This window comes from Medicago sativa, chromosome 4 (assembly GCF_051527215.1).
Source record: "Medicago sativa cultivar Bolivia chromosome 4, Bolivia_mono, whole genome shotgun sequence".
NCBI lineage: Eukaryota > Viridiplantae > Streptophyta > Magnoliopsida > Fabales > Fabaceae > Medicago > Medicago sativa.
Genome location: NC_140752.1, coordinates 6,024,958 through 6,044,518, shown reverse-complemented (window position 1 = coordinate 6,044,518; position 19,561 = coordinate 6,024,958). Strand labels below are relative to the sequence as shown.

The window sequence follows — 19,561 nt, the reverse complement described above, 5'->3', positions numbered from 1 at the left end:
TCCAACATGTGACTTTTCTCTCGTAAGTTTTTTCGTTTAGCTCTTTAGAGGAATAATAATTCTCGTAAAAAAAAAAAGTAGGGTCAAATATGTTTTAGGTCTCTATAAATATACAAACTTTTCGTTTTAATCCCTCTAAAATTTTTCTTCAACTTTTAGCCCTATAAATTTTTTTCGATCATTACTTTTGGTCCCTATTATTAAGTTGATTTTTGTATTTTTTTAATGAAATTATGCATAAATGTGTAGAATATTGTATTAAAAAATTCAAATTTTTGAACAAACACAAATTCATGTTTTGTTAAAAAATTCTAATTTTTTTGAGAGATTCTTATAATATTATGAATTTTTCGGCAAAATTTAATTAAAAAAATATGAATTATACATACGAGTTTACTTTAAAGGAGGGATCAAAAGTGAAGTTGAAATTTTTTTTAGAAACTAAAAATTGAAGAAATTTTTTAGAGAGACTAAAACAAAAATTAACATATTTATATGGATAAAAAACATATTTAACAAAAAAAAGTACAATAATGTTAAAAACAAATTACTTTTTGAATTATTATAGATCATATAATTCTGTAAAAAAGAAAACAGATAAGAACAGTCTGAAATCTGAATAGACACAAAATAGCCAAGTAGGCTCATAAGCAATGTGGGCCCTCTGATCTTTTTGTTACTATTTATTGACGTTATTAGGGTTGCATGAGAACCACGTGTCGATGCATGAGGCCCCCTTATCCACTTTTGTTACGTTCTTATCGCTACCGTTTACCACTTTTATCACACGTGTGAGATCATGATTTGAAATTTTTTAACCTTTCATTTTACTTTCGTGGTATCAAAACTCAACACGTAGAACTTCCCATATCCTCATCTCAATTCTCAAATAAAGATACTTCTTCCAAAAAAAAGTGATGGAAATTATAATATGTGTTAAGATTTATTGCATAAATGAGTGAAGTGATGGAACTCAATTGTTCCAAATTCAAGATGAAATTCTAACTAAAACAATTTTTGGATTGAATTGTACTATACTTTGGCCAAATTTTGAATTACTAATATTCATTTTTCTTGAAAGTTAGATGATTAAAACAAATAATGATACTTCTTCCAAAAAAAAACAAATAATGATATTAACTTCTTTTTTTTTTTAAGGATTTTGTATGTTATTAATTTGGATCTTGTGAGTTTATATATTGTATTCTATGTACTAAATTAAATCAAATGAATGTTATCGTTTTGTTTTTGCATAAAAAAATTCTACAGGCTCGGGCTCATTTTTTCTTTTTGAGAAGTTTTTCTGCCAAAATACAACCTCCATGTGTATCTTGTCGACAAAGAAAGAAAATAAATACATGTGTATCATGTGTGTATGCATTTAAGAATATAAGTCAATAGTGTAGGTGAGAGTTTTTATGTGAGAAATCATTTGAATTTTTATTTTTATTTTATAGAAAAAAACGTGTTTTTTTTTTAAATAAATTAATAAAATAACGAATATATTGAAAGATTAAGAAGCCAAAGGAGTTAAATTAGATACAAAACATGTTTTCCTCATTCAGAATTGCATATTCAGCAAGACAACGAGCCATTTGATTATTAGTCCTAATAGTATGACATAAATTCTTTCAAAAAAAAGTATGACATAAATTAATAGAAATAAACATTGGACTTAAAACCTAACAATTCCTCGATTATGTATGGACTGAATATAACGAAAGATAGAATTCTTCTAAAGAGCCAATATCACTCTCCACGATATATTAGAGATGTAAAGTTAGATATATATTAGTTAGATTAATTAGGAGTTATGTTGTTGTATATTAGTTACATTAGTTAGGAGTAGTTAATTTAATTGGCTATATTAGTTTAAATTTAACAAAGATCATAAAAAAAAAAAAAACAAATGTCTTAAGAAAAATAAAAAGAAAACAAACGATAAGTTTTAGGTAGATTTTTTTTATAAACTTTTTATCAAGTGCTCTTAAAGCATTTTTTAGCATTTTTCTTCAACAAAACTCTCAAAATCAGTATTATTTTCATTTCACTTTTTTACACACAATTTTCTCTTATATGTAAGTTCTATTAAGAATTGTTACATCAAGTGGAACATTATCATTAAAATTTATATAGACGGTTAGATTAACTAACTTTTAATTAATCTAACTGGAGGATATAGCTAACTTTTACATTTCTATTACTATGTTGTCTTTCAAATGAAAGGTCATTCAAAATTATCATAAGCTTTAGACATGTCCTAATTAAAACCAACAAAACTTTTTTCCTTTCTTTCTTTCATAAATTTAAAATTTCCAAAAGCAATAATAGTACTGTGAGTAATAATTTTTCCCTCAAAAAGTTACTGTGAGTAATAATTTTGTTGGCCACAAAAGCACTTTGATAGGGACCACTAATAATTTGTGTTTTCTCTAATGTCATAAAATTGAGAGAGCTTTTTAATCTTGTAGCAACATTTTCGTAATAAACCACTATAATTAGGTAGGTATTTAAGGTATTGTCTCTTTCGTTCGTCGTCTGACCATGGATAATATATTTGCTATACATAGATTTATATAGTCCTCACAATCATATGGTGGATCCTACACACAGTATATTTCTCCTTGCCTCACCAACCAAACTATACAATAGCCCTCCTCTGCCGTCGTTGTTTGAATTGTTTACTCACCGGCGACATTGACTACTTCACCAAACTGCCAAGGGAAGGCAACCCCACGTTAAATAAATAAAAGGTTTTGTTGGACCTTTATTTTAATTTGACAATTAAATAGAGAGTTCATGTCTATTTAAATATGACGATGAAAATAGTCTTTTTTGGTGGTGATCAAAGTTTGAACATAAACCTTGTTTATATACAATTTTTTCTCTATCAATTAAGCTAAGTTCACGATGACATGATGAATGTAGTCTAAATATTAAATAAAGAATTTTTAAATAGAATTAGAAAAATTGCTACCTAAAAAAGACCTTAAAGATACAAAAAAAAATTGAATTTTTTTTCCTTTTTCACTTTCTTCTTTACACTCAAACAAAGTCATTAATAACCGGATGAAAGAAGGAAGTGTCGTTGTGAGGACTGATGACACCACCATCGTCTAGGCTACATCAAATAGGAAAGGGATTGGATTGCGGGTGGAGGAGGAAGGTGTAGAGGATAAAAACTGGGTAGAGAGAGGTGAGATAGTTTTTAGCTCATATCAATCAAATTATGAGATTTGGTGCTTTCTGATGAAAATGAGAAAAGTTGAAGGACCAAGAATCAAAATTCGAAAACGAACAAGTTTGTGTCCTATCACATCTTGATGTGGTCATGCCGTCGATAAATTGGAGATCATATAATTAAGATCACACGATCCATATTTTAACTTTAAAATTTGATATTATATAATTTTTTCGACAATCATAATATAAAAATTAATTAAATTTCTTAAGTTCTGATCCGTCCGATTATGATCGGACGATTTCAAGATATTCACTACATTTGACTACACAAATAGTAAGAAAAGGATATTCCATAACATAATCCATATCCCTAAAAATAAACCAAATCTAAATCCAAATAAATCCAAAAGTACAGTCTCCAAATTTAGACCAAGTAAAACCTAACTAAAAGCAATAGGTGCAGGTTATGGTGGGAAAGCTTGTTAATTTTCCCATGGTGGGAAAGCCACATTGACTTGTCATAGCCAGTTATGCCAGTTTTTTCATTTTTACACTTGTACCCCACAAAACTAAATATGAATGTATTATCCAATTATTGCATTAAATATGAATTGCGCTTAAACTTTTTAAATAAACATATACACATTTTAAAAAGTTCATTATTTAATTAAATATATGCAAAACCTTCTCTAAATATTCTTTTTAGCAAAAAACCTTCTCTAAATATTACGTTATTTTTTTTAAGGCTAAATATTATGTTACTTTAAAAGTGAACTGAATATTTTTTTAAAATGTCAAAATAGTTTATCAACATAAATTGAGTATGAGGTGGGTATCTCAATTAGTTTGACCTAAAAATGAGCTTGAAGTCATGAGCTCAATCCCGGATAAAGAAGTAATCTAACAAACTAGTTATTAACATTTGTTGTTAAAAAAACAACAATTGACTCTAATGAATGGACTAGATTCGAACAATATAGTGAACCAATTTTTAAATATTAAGTTGAAGAATTATCTAATGTGCCTCAAATATAACTATTGCATGGTGAAAAACTATGAAAAGGAAATATTGCAAATCAATTTTTTTTTGTGGTGACTGAGGTTTGAACCTTTTTTGTGGTGACTGAGGTTTGAACCCCGGACCTTACATATTTTATGCATTGCCCATACCAACTGAGCTAAGCTCACGAGGACATTGGAAATCAATTTATCACTTCGTATTGAAATTTTAGATACAGTATTATGAATTATTAATCTACTAAAATTTCGTGGTTACTTAATTATTTACTAACACTATTAAATTTATTTCTACAAACTAATTATTAAATTTAGATCGATAAAACTCATTTGTTATTGGTTTAGACTAGATAAGGGCAGGGCATCTGAAAAAACGCAATCATATTCTTAGGCTTTTTTTATTTTATTTTATGGATTAGGCATTTTCTTTTATAAAATAGGTATGTCGAAAAATTCAATCATATTTATAAGATATATCTTTTCGAGAGAAATGTTGAAATCGTAATGTACATATGTTGGGCATTTTATCACAAGTATATTTGGCACAAAATAAAATTGCCTAAGTTGTAGGGATAAGTGTATAAATAAGCACAAAGTTTGGTTCTAAAGGTACCCATTCTTCAATCATAGCCATAAAATATTTTAATAATATATCAATGGTGGATTAGAGCTTTTCCCATCATGGAAAAATTAAAGAGTTCTCCCACCATAAATGCCACCAAAGCAATAAGATAAAACCCAAATACCCAAATAACGATTCTTTCCACTAACTCGAGATTCCACGTCACGTTTGCATCAATCAATGGATAAGAACCGATTTCACACATAATAACTAATTTTTTATTTAGTAAATTATTTTCCTATTTCTATAAATACAAATCCCTTTCTTCAATCTCTTCAATCATACATTGTTTCTTTGATTTGATCCACTCTATTTTGTTCTTCAACCTATTTTTAAAAAAAATCAAAATCATTATTTATTAGTGTTTGGACAGATTCCACATCAAAATCAAAATCAACTTGCCGTGCCCATTGTTCCAATTCTAAAAACAATATCTTCTTTCCTTAATAAAACCACCTCAAAGTTTGGTTCTTTGTAACCAAACCTATTCTGGGTCATTGTGAATTTGTGTTCTTATCTTAAAGTTTGGTCCTTTAAGACAAAACTCTTCTGGGTCATTGTTAATTTGTGTTAAATATTTCAAAGTTTGGATCTTTTTAACAAAAAAAAATTCTGGGTCATTGAGATTTTGAGTTGGATATAAAAAAGTTTGGATCTTTATAACAAAGAGTTTTTTGGGCTATTGAGAATTTGTGATTTTAAGAATGGCTGCTACTACTGCTGTTGGTGTTATTGGTGGTAATGGATCTTGTGTTTCATGGATTGGAAGAAAGGAAAAGAAACAAAATAAGATGAATAAAGTTAGGGTTTGTTGCTCTAAATCTAAATCTTCTTCTGTGATGGATCCTTATAAGACTTTGAGAATTCAACCTGGTGCTTCTGAATCTGATGTTAGAAAGGCTTTTAGACAACTTGCTTTGCAGGTTTGATTCTTTCTTTTGTTTTTGTCACTAATTTGATTGATGATTTTGGATTTGTAATCTTGATTTTGGTTAATTGAATTTGTTTTAGTTTTTTTCTTTCTTTCTTCATGTATTAATGTATTAATATTGAATATTTGGGTTTTTGTTTGTGTTTCAGTACCATCCAGATGTGTGTAAAGGAAGAGATTGTGGGGTGCAGTTTCACTTAATCAATGAGGCTTATGATGTAAGTTTTCCTAAAATTTCTCTAAGCTATCCTTTAATTTTCATTGCATAGTTAATTTATTGTTATAATTGTTTGGGTTGATTACTATTTTTAGATCCTTAAATATAGGATATTGATTGATATTGTAGATTTTAGATCAATTGGTTCACAAGATCTTTACTAAATAATTTTGGAGTAAACTTCACCATTGATTTAAAATAAAACAACCAAAGATCAATAATCGTGTCACACATTTATATGAATCCAATTCCAGTTTTTTTTTTTATTGTTTATGGTTTTGGCGTGATTGACACCAAGATTTATAACTTGATAAACAAACTATTGAATTGTGACATTATTGTATGAATGAAATGAAGTACCAATGAAACCATAGATGAGAAGTAACAAAAGCAATTTGTTTTTATCTTCTTATGGGACCATAGTTTAATGATTTGTTTGATTTTATCTTTTATATGACCATTATCTAATTGAAATTTATGTGTTGCTTATATTGGTGAATGTAGGTTGTGATGTCCAATTTGAGAGAAAATGTGAAAGAAACTTATGAGACGACCACATATAATGAAGACAATGATGAGTCATTTAGAGGAATGAATGATCCAGATTGGGGCTATTGGGAAGAATGGATGGGTTGGGAAGGAGCAGGAATCCGTGACTACTCTTCTCATATTAATCCTTACATTTAAAAAAGTTTATGAATTGTAAATTATTAATAATAATTAGTCTTTCAATCATATGTATATTACCTACTACTTGTCCCCCATCCAAATTTGGTTGGTGCTCTTTGTACATATAGTCCAATGAATGTATGTCATATCTCCTCAACATAATTGAAGTTGAGGATATTTGGCTTTTTTTTATTATTGTTCAATGCAAATAAAATTTTCTTACACAAACAGTGTACACTGTTTTTTCTAATCTTTATCCAAATGGAATCTTATAAACAAGAGGCTGATATCAAAGTCATTGGTTGTAATGTCATAATAACCTAAATTGATTGTGATGATGTTCCTTGATGCTTCAATAAACTATACATGAAATGAAATCATAGGAATATTGATCATTTCCTTAAAAAATTGATTGATCATTTCCTTGAAGAAATTGAGTGATCATTTCCTTTGAAATTTTTGAAAGCATAGGAAAATTGACCTCTAGTTTAACAGTACACTCTTTGATTTCAAAAAGTAAAGGAAACTATGAAAGTGGAGTAATGAAGTGAAATTACTTGAAATGATTATTATTTTTTAATAGCATTATTTGATAATTTGGTAGAAGACAAAATGTGAAAGCTGGTTTTTATTAGTTGTGTAGAAAACCAATTTTATATCATTATAAGGTCATCGCATGTATTCTTCAAAAAAAAAAAAAGGTCATCGCATGTAATCATGTGATAAAATCAATTTTATATTATGTCCCTTGTTTGCTTCACTAATATTAAAGTGTCTCCTGCAAATAAAAATCAGAGAAATGATATTTGTACAACATTTTTTTTTGACAACTTTTAGACAATTTTCTCTCTCATATTCACATTATATTTTTGAGAAATGATATTTGTACAATCAATCTTAAACAACTTTTGTGACAACCACTTTTTCTCTATTCTTATCGGATAAAAACAATAGAGAGAGAAAGAAGAAGAGAGAGAATAAAAACACATGTAAGTATGAGAGAGATGGTTGTTTCAAAAGTTGTCAAAAAGTGGTTATACAAATATCATTTCTCTATATTTTTACTCTTTCTCTTCTTTTTTTCCTCTCTATTGTTTTTGACCAATAAGAATAGAGAATGAGAAATGATATTTTGACAACCACTTTTTGACAACTTTTGGACAACTTTCTCTCTCATACTCACATGATGTTGTTATCCTCTCTCTTCCTTTTTCTCTCTCCATTGTTTTTGACCAATAAGAAGTGAGAAAAACAAGGTTGTCAACAAAGTTGTCATCAAATAGATGTCAAAATATCATTACTCATAGAGAATAAGGAGGTTGTCATAAAAGTTGTTAGCAAATAGTTGTTCAAATATCATTCCCTTTGAAATTTTTGTTTATTTCTTTTATAAGCTATCGTAAAGACTAATCATAATAAAGCATAATAATATTAGTCTTTAATTTAAGTACGCTGACCCTTATTTTGTTTTATTTTTAAGTTTTATTTTATTTTATTTTTAAGGTAAACTTCATCAGCATTAAGATTGGTCATTATCAAATATAAGAAACTAAAATAAGACTGTTGATCCAAATTGAATGAATTTGTGTTGGGATATTCTCCATATATTTAAAACCAACACAAATAACTAAACAAGCCAAGTACACAACATCCTCATGAGTGTTAAGGAATATTGGTAGTTTGATTTTTATTTTGTTTGGTTAGGCTCTATTGTTTGCAAGCTTGGTTTTTGTTTTGGTTGTTGATGACATCTGCATCACATCTTGTGCAGTAAATAGTTTTTATGTCAATGCATTTTGTTGGTTTATTAAAAAAAAAAAGAAGCACAACATAGAAAATGCAAAGCTAATAGAGCATTACCAAGCCAATATCTAAATATAAACAACCAAACCAATTTCGTCCACGATCATTGTCAATGGCCAAGAAAGAAACAAAAAAAACATCCACATTCTTCATTAGCATCTGGTTATGAATTATTTTGGCTTGTGCAGGCATAAGTTAACTATAAACGGTCTTCAGTGTCACTAATCTAACTATACACATGAAAGTCGTTTGTAGGGTGGAGCGGAGAGGAAGTTAAAGTTGGTAGCCATCAAGATTAGTATTGTATGCAAAACACCGTCAAACACATACATATTGACTCAAACTATGTAGCAGGGGAGAGACCAAGTCACAAAATGCCAGTGGCTTCGGAAAAGAGTGATTCAGACTCGTTTCTGGAAGTGTGGGAGCAACAATGAGAGTAACATGTAGGGGTGGTGGGTAAGGTTGGGGTGCTCCACCGGAGGAGAAACTATGGCAGTGAGGGGTGGGCACTCAAGTAGGAGTTGTGTGTTAATCATTGGAGGCTGTAGTAGTATGGTTGGGCCGAGGTGAAGGATTTAAATTCTAAATGTAGTAGTGGATTACAGCGGAGGGTGGAAGGGAGATTGCGAAGCTTGGTGCTAAAGGCACGGGTGTAAGGGCGGTGAAAGTTTTAGATGCTGCCATGACGGAGAGACGACGGTCTGTAAGCTGGTGTGTGGAAGAGAGCCGAGCTCCAAGTAGCAGCTCTCTTTCCCAATACAATAGCTTTTTTTTCTTTCTTTCCGGTCAATCCCTATTCTAAAGCTAAATAGCTCAATTGATGCATTACTTACTAGTGCCTGTGATGGTTTTTAAGGCTGAATTTGTGTTGTGTTACTGTTCACCATGGTTAATCAATTGTCACCAAACAACAAATTCAGGCCATGTTTGTACTTTCTAACATGATCTGCAACTCTGGTCTCATTCAAGTTCTGCCACTGAAAAGAGCCTCCCTAAGTCTCTGCCACTCTAAACTTCTAAAGCCTAACTACTAAACAGGGCACTTCAAGTTCATGTTTCTACTTTTATCAACAATGCACAGTTGCAAAGGGAACTCCATCTAAAATTAAGTAACACTACTATAGATCTTCTGTATGCCCTACAAACAGCAATATATCATTATTCAATGATATAAAGATTTGATTAAATTTATATAGCATTATTACCTGTTGATGCTTGATATGAAGTGTTCTCTTATCCAGCTTGAGACCAACTATATCACCATTTTCAACAAGACAACAACCATGACAGAAACAGAGTAAGTTCTACTACATACATTACACGAAAATGATCACTAATGCATAATTGCATATGATAGACAAGTTGCACATTCACACACATAAAAGTGAGAAGTTTCCTTGTCCTATTACTATGCTTTAAACAGCCAAATCATATGGAACAATTTTTATCATATAGGCAAATTTTATTATATCAAACTATCTAACATCGTTTAGTTTTTCATAAAAGATTGATTTAGAAGCAAAGTACAACAACTTGAGAAAAATGGACCTCCATCCCACCGAAAAAACTCGAAAGAATGGGACATCCAGTAAAATATCTAATGCCTTTTAAATCTAGAGTTACTGGAATACTGTGCTCTTTAATAAAATGCTTTTCGAGATCATTTGGAAGAAGCGGGACTTGATGAGAGTCTTTCGCTCCTTGCTTTATCAGCTTTTTCCAAGTAATCTTGATGAGATTGGTGTTTTGATCCTGCAAGGAAACATAAGCTCCACAGATTAAGTAACTAAATGAAATGTATAAATGGATACCCGTTTGGAAATTCAAAATTACGTTAAGTTTGCTTGATGTTTGGATATTTTGATTCAAAATTCATTGTCTCCAAATCTCGGTTTATAGCACACCAAATAGGATTATAGAACACCAATTTAAATAGACAAATAATAGGATCGAATAATGATAGAACAACAATGCAGCTGTACAGAGAGTATTCTCTGTCCAAAGTACAGAACAGGAACAACCTCTCTGCTTACTTTCTGACCCTACTATCAAATATACAACTCACTCTATCAAATATACAACTCAATCTGTCTCATATTTGAAATATTTGTTTGTCTCATAATTATGTCATTTTAGAATACTACCGAGGAATTAATTGTCTTTTTCCATTGACACCTTCGTTTATTGTATCTAGGTTCGTCTACTCCACTCCACTCCACTAACTACTTTATTAATAAAGGTATTGTAGTCAATGGAGCTAATTTTTACATAGAAATTAGTACACTGAATGATTTTCTTAAGAATTCTGCGTAACCTTAAAATACACTTAATATGAGACAGATTGAGTACTAATAATAATTGTAGAAGCTCTTTTCAAATCCTAACTGCCATTAAATCCCAAATAATCGCCAATATATAATTCTGTTACTAATGATTTCCATTAAATCCTAACTGCCATTAAATCCCAAATAATCGCCAATATATAATTTTGTTACTAATTATTTCCATTAAATCCTAACTGCCATTAAATCCCAAATCATCGCCAATATATAATTCTGTTACTAATTATTTCCTAACCAAATGTGTCATCCTTCCTATTGTTTCCTATACTGTCCAAATCACTTCATTTCAAACTCAGATTTAACCAATTCAATTTTACAAAATCAAGTTCATCCAAACCATTGATCACACTTGCCCAAACACAGATGAAGGAAAGAGGAAATATTTAAGAAGTCTAGATTTTAAATGATAGAAACATACACTAACAGTATGGGTGAAATTCATATTGGACAGGACAGTTCTACAGTCATGTCATAGAGTGTCGATGTGTTCCACTTTTTTGGGATCTTTGACCAGGGTTTCCCCTCAAGTTTTTTTTTCCTTTCTCTGTTTTCATGCATTGATGCATTTAGGAGACCCTCGTAACAATTGCTTTCTCAAGGAATTGAACTTTAATTTTCCCCCATAGAGTGTGGCATCTTTCGACAGACAAATTAATATTGTGACTGAAAAAAGGTGAGATAGAGAGAGGAGCTAATCATAGGAAATACAATCTTTTAAACTAGGATGCATGTCCTCCTTTTTATCCCATCTTCTTTTTCCTTACAACAGGTCTTAGTGCATGGGTGAGTGAGTGTTTACAAACTTGAATTTAAATATGATTTAGATTTAGCAAAGTTGGTTTTGGTTAAAAGTAATTTTGAAGTGATTTGTGTCTGGAAATGTTAATGGTAAAATCCAGATTAAAATAAATTTAATATGGAACCCTCAGCTCAGTGCATGCATAAAGAAGACATGTTGAAGCACTGATAAAGAGGGTTGACATAATGAATGACGCTTCAGTAGTTAGAGGCAGAACGAGACCAAGTAAAACTATAGGTCAAACCAGTAAGAGAGATTTAGCAATAATAGTGCTTATCCTTGAACCAACACACACATTGAAAAAGGCTTGGCAATTGTTATTTGTTATGCTCAACCCAATTTTTCAGCAACATTTTTTGGAGGAAAAACAATTTTGACTTTGAACAGCCAAAGATATTTGCTTTTCTTGGATTAAAAGTGATTTTTGAGGCTTTCTGCCAAGCTAGGATTTTTTAGGCGAGAGGGTAAGCACTTGAGCAATACAATACCATCAAAAACCTCAACTGGAAAACTGGTGAAAGGTATCGAGCAAAGGAAGAGCCAAACTGGGATTTCCTGAAGAACTTCATTAACACTTAGTCAAGTTTCTAGTTATACACTATCTTGAAGAGATTGATGAAATTACCTGATAAAAACTAAGAGCCTTATTGAATTGGCTTATTTGAGCTTATCTACTGGCATAAACACTTGTGAAACAGTTTGGGAGAACTTCTAGAAACAGCTTATGACATGTCCATAAGCTGTTTTAAGCTTATTTTCTAAGCTCTCTAGGATAGTTAATGTTTATGAAAATAACTTAAAGCTTAGATGAAAACATTCTAACTTTTTATATCTTTTGTTATAGTAATATACAAAGCAATTCTATGATGAACGCTTGTGAGTTATGATCCTCTAAACACTTAATTAAGTTGACCCCTATATATAACCACTTACTATCAATTAAGTCCCTTTATTTTTTTGGAAACTCGGTATCCAGCTCAAGGATCGACTAATCTGGGGGTCAATCCCACCGTCCACTAGCGAGGGCACAATTGAAGTCAGAGCAAAGCTCTGTATATACCGACCCAACACGTAAATCATAGGCAGCTAGAGGATTTGAACTTTGAGACCTAGAGAGGAGCACACTCCTAGGTTCCAAGCCTTCACCACCAGGCCAACCCCTGAGTTTATTAAGTCCCAATGGTTTAATAACTTCCTATCAATTTGGTCCTTATATTTAACCACTTACTATCAATTTCGTCGCGAGTAAAATTTGACTCAGTAACATACCTTTTTGAAATATTCATAATCTCAAAAGACTTATTTTAGAACAACTACCAATTTGGTGGTTTACTAGTTAATAATGATGAATTCTACACATAACACAATCACTGATATACTGAAATGTTGCAAACATAAGTGAAAGAAAGAAACAACCCATTATTGATGTAAAACCAAAGATAAGAACTTCGAAACCAATTTCAAAAAATTGACAATAATAATAATAATAATAATAATAATAATAATAAAAAAGCTGAAAGTTGAAACAAATACGAACCTCTGTTCATAAGAAACCATGGTACAGAAAAAACGGCAGTGATGAGAACTAAGCCAGTGAAAACATGCTTCTTCTCACCGCTATATAGAATTTGATTCAACCTTGATCCAAATCCACCTTCGCCGCTTTTCACCTTTGCTTTTGCTTCGTTGCTCATTTCTCTCTCTCTCTCTCTCTCTCAATTGATTCTTCCTTCCTACTGCTCTATCAAACCAGCCCTAACATTTTGTTGAAATTTTCTAAATAATTTTACTACTTTTTATTTTTTGAAAATAAATAAATTATTACTGAGTGAATTAAGTTTTTTTTTCCTTCCTAAATACCTATAAAAAAATATTTGTGTTCCTAATAATAATTATCAAATTTTGTAAAATGTTTTTTTTCTTCAAAAGACCAAAAGGAAACCAATATATTAAAAAACTAAATCAAACTCCCTCAATTCAAGGTGTACCGAAAGATGTCACAAAGAATAGAGTACAACATAGTGAATGCTAGGAAGAGAGCAAAAACAAAACAAGTTAGGTAACTCTAGTTGAACAGAAAATGGGATTTAGCCTCTATAATTGGTAGTCGAAATCGAATAAAACATATTTTGACTTAAACCACCAATATGACTGAAACTTTACCCTTTCACAAAGAGCCTACAAGTTTTTCTCCTTTTGATGAAAAATATGTATGTTACGGTCCTTCCAAATGGTCCAAGCAATAGAAAGTCAAATAACGTTTATGAAGCATTGAACCCCATGCGAAAACCCTCTAAGTACCAAACTGGTATATATGCACTAGGACCCTGCCATTATAAACAATAGAAAAAGCAAGGCAACCAGAAATAAAATACCAAAGTCTACCATAAAAATCACATTTAACAAAAAGATGGTCAATATCCACGTTCTCACCACAATTCGTTGTGCATCCCTGCTCAGTAGCTTCTACGATGCGCCTTTGCAATAAATTTCCTTTATCGGCACTTTACTACGCAAAAGCCTCCAAACAAAAATAGATATCTTAAGAGGGTTGCACCTCAGGACACATTTATGATGATTTTGGTGTTGGTTGATGTCCACCTCTGTCAGTTTGTTGTAAGCACTACTAACAAAATAACAATGGGATGAATGCAAATGTCAACTCCAATGATCAGCTGATCCAGCCTGCAAAACCACTGAAGTTGGACGACCAACACACTCCCACACCAACTCTTCCTCCCAAGCGAATAACCTCCTACGACACTTCCAAGCCTCACCATTCACACCCCACCTCATAGAAAACATATCCTCCACAATCACCAACTTACTGTCAGGTAACTCATAAATTCTTTTAAAACTATCCTTCATGGATGTACCATCCAACCAGAGATCTAACCAAAACAAAGTAAAATACTCGTTACCCACCTTCCGACTAATATTATCTCTCAGTCACCCTCCATCAACGTGTCCTACTCCCTCTCTAATATTTCTCATAGTATGCCACCACATCGACCCATCACCCCTCTCAACACATAAGCGTCCCTCTTCCTGCCCATAACGCGCACATAACACCCTATACCATAAACTACATGTATCATCCGACATCCTCCAACACCAATTATCAAGCAAGGCTAAATTAAACTCATTTAACCTCCTAACCCCCAAACCATCATGATCTTTATTATCAACTTTTGCAAAAAAAAATTGTTCTTAAATCATTATTATAAATTTTTGTTTTTCGTCTTCCACAAAAAAGGTGACATATTTTTCATCCTGACAAAAGTTTCTTGCACATGCAATTTTAGTTCATGATATTTTTCAGAATTGTTTAATTATCTTCTTTCTTGATGACAAATGTTAATGAGTTGTTAGATTTATTTTTCTCTTTCGTTTTAGTTTGAACCCAAGACTTTCAACTCCTTTCGTTGTTTAATTATCCTTAAATTTATTTTTTTGAATAATTTTATTGGCATGTTTAGAACATCACAAAAAGTTTCTTTGCATAATTAATAATTTTTTATGAAAAAAATATTATAATTTTTCACCATGAGATGAATTAAATGATTTTTTAAGTTTCGAAAATTCAAAATAAAAGTAAAAAAAATCTCGACCTATAGGTATTGTCATCGTTATACAGAACTTGATTCAACCTTGATCCAAATCCACCATCGCCGCTCTTCACCTTTGCTTTTGCTTTGTTGCTCTCTCTCTCTCTCTCTCTCTCTCTCTCTCTCTCTCTCTCTCTCTATCTCTCTCTCTCTCAAACGAGCCCTAACATTTTGTTTAAATTTTCTAAATACTGTCCTATTAGTAAGTTTTTAAAATCAAATAAACTATAGAGCTAAATAATTTTTTTTCCCTAAATACCTCTAAAAAAAGTTTTTTGTTCATACATTATTATCAAATTTTGTTTTTCGTCTTTCATAGAAAAGGTCGCATATTTTTATCCCTTCACAATTTTCTTGCACACACAATTTTAGTTAATGATATTTTTTTCAGAATTTAAGTTATGAAAAAAAGATCATGGATGACACAGTCAACCAACCTCAACAAGAATTTGTATTAAAATCTACAGTATAACCTACCACTTGCAGAATTCCGAATATGAATTCATGAGAAAAGGTCTAACTATATGCGTCAACATCCAACTATAATTTTTTTTAGGAAATCCAACTATAATTTTTTATTCATTATTCTTTTTTTCGATAAGAATTGACATCTATGAAACGGCTAACATGTTAACCACCACCCTATAGGGATTCAACAACCAAATATTTCACCAACAATTTGCCCGGGACACGAAAACCTAACCTTAGAGATCTTAGAGTAGGGTGGTGCAGGGAGACAACGACCACTCATCACTCCACTGACAATGTCATACATGGTAAAAAAACGGGTTTAGAAAAGCGCGGGAGGGGGGGGGGGGGGGGGGGGGTGGGGTGGGGTTAGAATAATAGTATTATAATACTATTTAATTCTTTAATTACAAAAATATAAGTTAAATCTCATTGCAATAGTAACAATCTCACTACAATAGAAACAAAACCGATCATTATAAAATACAACTTATTTAGATCTTATTGGTAATTTTTTTTTTTTGTGGTATGCAGAAAAAAAAATAGAACAAAATGCGATAAATTAGATATACAATTAAGTGATATGGTTAAACCGATACATTAATCTCTGTATTTTTGCTAGTTAATAAACCATCTATTTCAAAATATATGTCACTCAGTCATTTCTACACAAATATTAAAAATGTAGTTGAAGTGTTGACCAGATAATATGGACGTGTCATTAAAATACTATGGATTTGTCAATGAGAAGAGTTGACTAAAATTCATAATTTCAACCTCATTAATGATGAAAAAATAAGCCAATTAGTATAAAAGGACACACCATATTTCAATTCATAGTAGAAATTTTCGGCTCCATTCCCAATCAATCCTCTCTTTATCTTCTAAACTTGTGTTATTTCCTATTTTTTCCTGTTTAAAAAACATGAAAATGGTGAAACCATTGACAATATTAATTCTCATCTTGTGCAATACTCTTATTGTAACTCAGTCCAAAAATATCCAACCAAACAATGCTGATCTAATACAACAAACTTGCAAGAAGACTCCAAATTATGCACTTTGCATTCAATACTTGAAGGCTAACCCTAAAGCACCTACTGCAGATGTCAATGGTTTAGCGCTAATCATGGTTAATGTCATAAACACCAAAGCAAACACTACCTTAAAAAAAAATCCTTCAACTTATTCCAGGGAGTACTCCTCGTCAAGAACTTGCACTTAAAACATGTGCTATTGAATACAATACAATTATAATATATAATGTTCCTAATGCCATTTCAGCTTTGCAAAAAGGAAACCCTAAACTTGCAGAAGAACTTGCAAATGATGCTACTGATGAGGCTGACGATTGTGAGAGTCAATTCTCAGGGAAATCACCACTTACTACTGAGAACAATGTTATGCATGATGCTTCTGTCATAACATCAGCTATTGTCAAAATATTACTCTAGTTAGTTTACTCAAAATGTTGAATTAAACAATTTACATCCAATAAATTAATAAATTTAATATTATATTGAGAAATTAGTTATGCTTATCCCCAAAAAAAAATATCTCTCCATAGAAATGATTCTTTTACAAATAGTTTGCGACAAGTACAACATACATAAAATTTCCATATTTAAAAAAAATGTCTATAAAACCAGGTTTGGTTAAATACAAATGTTCTTTTAACGTGCACAAGTTAAAAATGCACCACGCACGAGAAATTCTTAGGTAGATACCAATATGGATGTTTACATGCGAGATTGAGTCAAGATTTGACCACACTTGTTTTTCAACTCAATTGAATTTCTTTCATTTTGGTTGAGTCAAAAACCCACATTTATTTTTGTCAAACTCAAACCAACCAACGACGAACAAGATGGTTTGAGTTGGGTCATGAGTCAATGGAAAATATTTAAAAAATTCAAAGAAAACATAATTAATAATATTATTTTCATAAAAAATTCAACGTTCAGACTAAATTCGACAGTTTTTTTACAATTGAATTAAATTGAAATACTTTGATAAAAAAATCATATTCATTTTGAATAGGTTGAATTTGCAGATTCACGAATTTGAAATCATAAACTCGTTGTCTGAACCAAACAACAACTTCAAAATTGAATAGGTTGGTTTAGATTGGCTCTGAATTGAACGGTTTCATATGTAATATGGATTGAATTGATTTGGGTCAACGAGTTGAACAAATCGATCATCCATATGTGTGAACACCCTTACTTACAATAATCGTGTTAGTATTCAGGTTCAATCTCTTTCATTGAGCTTTAAAATAAAAAATAAATTGGTCCCTCATTTTTGTCATGAAATTTGATCAATTTTCAATACCTTTAATTATAATATGGAAAAAGCCACTAAACATGAAATGAAGAAAAATATGTCTCTTGAGCTCAAAAAGAAAATAAAGAAAAAAATGAAACAATCTAAAGAAAAAGAAAAGGGATTGAAAAAAAAAATTGTATGATTAGAAGAAAATGCAAGTGATGAAAATAGACATAAAACCTCAAGTGGTTATACACACCATAAAGTAAAAAATGCAAAGGATGCTTGGTTCAAATTTTAAATTGTTATTCAATTTGGTTGAAAAATAAAGAAAAGAAGGAAAAAATTTATTTCAACCCGTTTGAAAATTCTATGATTTTTTTGTCTTATCCTATCTTACAATTTTTTCCACATTACAACCCTTGAAAACCATCTTTTGAAGCACGCTTGCTTTCACAAGAGATGTAATGGAGATAAATGTTTATGGTAAAGCTTATGGTAGAACATAGTTTTTGATGAAAAATTATGTGGAATCAAATCACGCAACTTACAAATGAGTGATCATGTGAGGTCTAGGTTGGTGATCCCTTGATTTTGGTGTTCGTTTCCTAAATCTTCCTACATAAGCAATTGCTTGAGGACAACAAATAGTTCAATCATGGGGATAGGTCTAAAATTTACATATGTTTATGGCCTTATTTTATTTAATAAATTAGTATTTTCATTAATTTTTAGTTGCATTTCACTATATTTTATTTGTTTTTCCTTTCTTAAGTAATGAACTAGAAATCGTGAGGAAAATGAGAAATTGGTGAGTTGAGCTAAAGTTTAATGATAAGAAATTTATTGATGGTATTAGAACACCATGTCAATGCAAGAAGGGTTAGACAATCAAGAAAAGTAACGGAGTGTGAAATATAATACACACAGAGATAAGTGCAAAATATATAATACCTCAAGTTATAGTACAAAGAGTTTGTATCCATAGGGATTGTAGAGTTGTTACTTCAACTTCTATCCAAACAAACAACTTGTTTGAGTGAAAATAAAATAAATAATTTAACGTTTTAATAATCAAATTAAAGTTTGGTAAATAGACAAAGTAATAAAAAAGGTTTTTAGATCTTAGAGGTAAAAGATTGGTTAAGGAATTTGAATAGGTTGAAATAGAGGTTTGCACCTAATAGAATGTTGAAACTTTGAGTTACTTCCTAGAGACCTCATGGTTATAGGATTTTCTAACACAAACATCAATGGTTAACTTAAGGATACTACCTTTTCAAGGTTTTAGCATGCAGCATTATTAAGGTCATATCTTTCCTCATGATGAAGAGGTCATATTGGGTTTTCCTATGACAAAATATCTAGTTGAATATTCAAACAACGAGATTAATATCTCTTTCGAGAGTAAAAAAGTGTCTCTTATTAAAATAGTTGGAAAAAAAAGTTGATATTAAGAGTAATCTTCGCTACTTATCATCTTACTTAGCTTTGTTGGGTTGGGTTTGGTCCCCCTACACCACCCATACACACAATTTTTTTTATTATTTTAGTTTTTATTAATATATATATATATATATATATATATATATATATATATAGGATAACGTGCATTTGACACACAATATTTT

At 30.9% G+C, this 19,561-nt stretch overlaps 2 protein-coding genes and 1 pseudogene across 2 annotated transcripts; 2 read left to right on the top strand and 1 right to left on the bottom strand.

Moving 5' to 3' along the window:
• Positions 1-5,099: 5,099 nt before the first annotated feature.
• LOC146925776 (chaperone protein dnaJ 8, chloroplastic-like) lies at positions 5,100-6,867 on the top strand. Its single transcript, XM_085758232.1, has 3 exons — positions 5,100-5,745; positions 5,903-5,971; positions 6,475-6,867. Exons 1-3 carry the CDS (start codon positions 5,527-5,529, stop codon positions 6,655-6,657), a joined length of 471 nt encoding a protein of 156 aa, XP_085614358.1. The 5' UTR covers positions 5,100-5,526; the 3' UTR covers positions 6,658-6,867.
• A 3,019-nt stretch (positions 6,868-9,886) lies between these two features.
• On the bottom strand, positions 9,887-13,330 carry LOC146925775 (uncharacterized). The gene is made up of 2 exons (XM_085758231.1): positions 13,124-13,330; positions 9,887-10,197 (listed from the first exon to the last, which is right to left on the bottom strand). Exons 1-2 carry the CDS (start codon positions 13,278-13,280, stop codon positions 10,106-10,108), a joined length of 249 nt encoding a protein of 82 aa, XP_085614357.1. The 5' UTR covers positions 13,281-13,330; the 3' UTR covers positions 9,887-10,105.
• Positions 13,331-16,536: 3,206 nt separating this feature from the next.
• LOC146925774 (cell wall / vacuolar inhibitor of fructosidase 1-like) lies at positions 16,537-17,186 on the top strand (annotated as a pseudogene).
• Positions 17,187-19,561: the final 2,375 nt, after the last annotated feature.

Excerpts from the sequence above, each read along its gene's own strand:
- LOC146925776 (XM_085758232.1), top strand. The coding sequence starts at position 5,527 with ATGGCTGCTACTACTGCTGTTGGTGTTATTGGTGGTAATGGATCTTGT. Across the intron at positions 5,746-5,902 it reads TTAGACAACTTGCTTTGCAG|TACCATCCAGATGTGTGTAA; the intron begins GTTTGATTCTTT and ends TTTGTGTTTCAG. Across the intron at positions 5,972-6,474 it reads TAATCAATGAGGCTTATGAT|GTTGTGATGTCCAATTTGAG; the intron begins GTAAGTTTTCCT and ends TGGTGAATGTAG.
- LOC146925775 (XM_085758231.1), bottom strand. The coding sequence starts at position 13,280 with ATGAGCAACGAAGCAAAAGCAAAGGTGAAAAGCGGCGAAGGTGGATTT. Across the intron at positions 10,198-13,123 it reads ATGGTTTCTTATGAACAGAG|GATCAAAACACCAATCTCAT; the intron begins GTTCGTATTTGT and ends GTTTCCTTGCAG.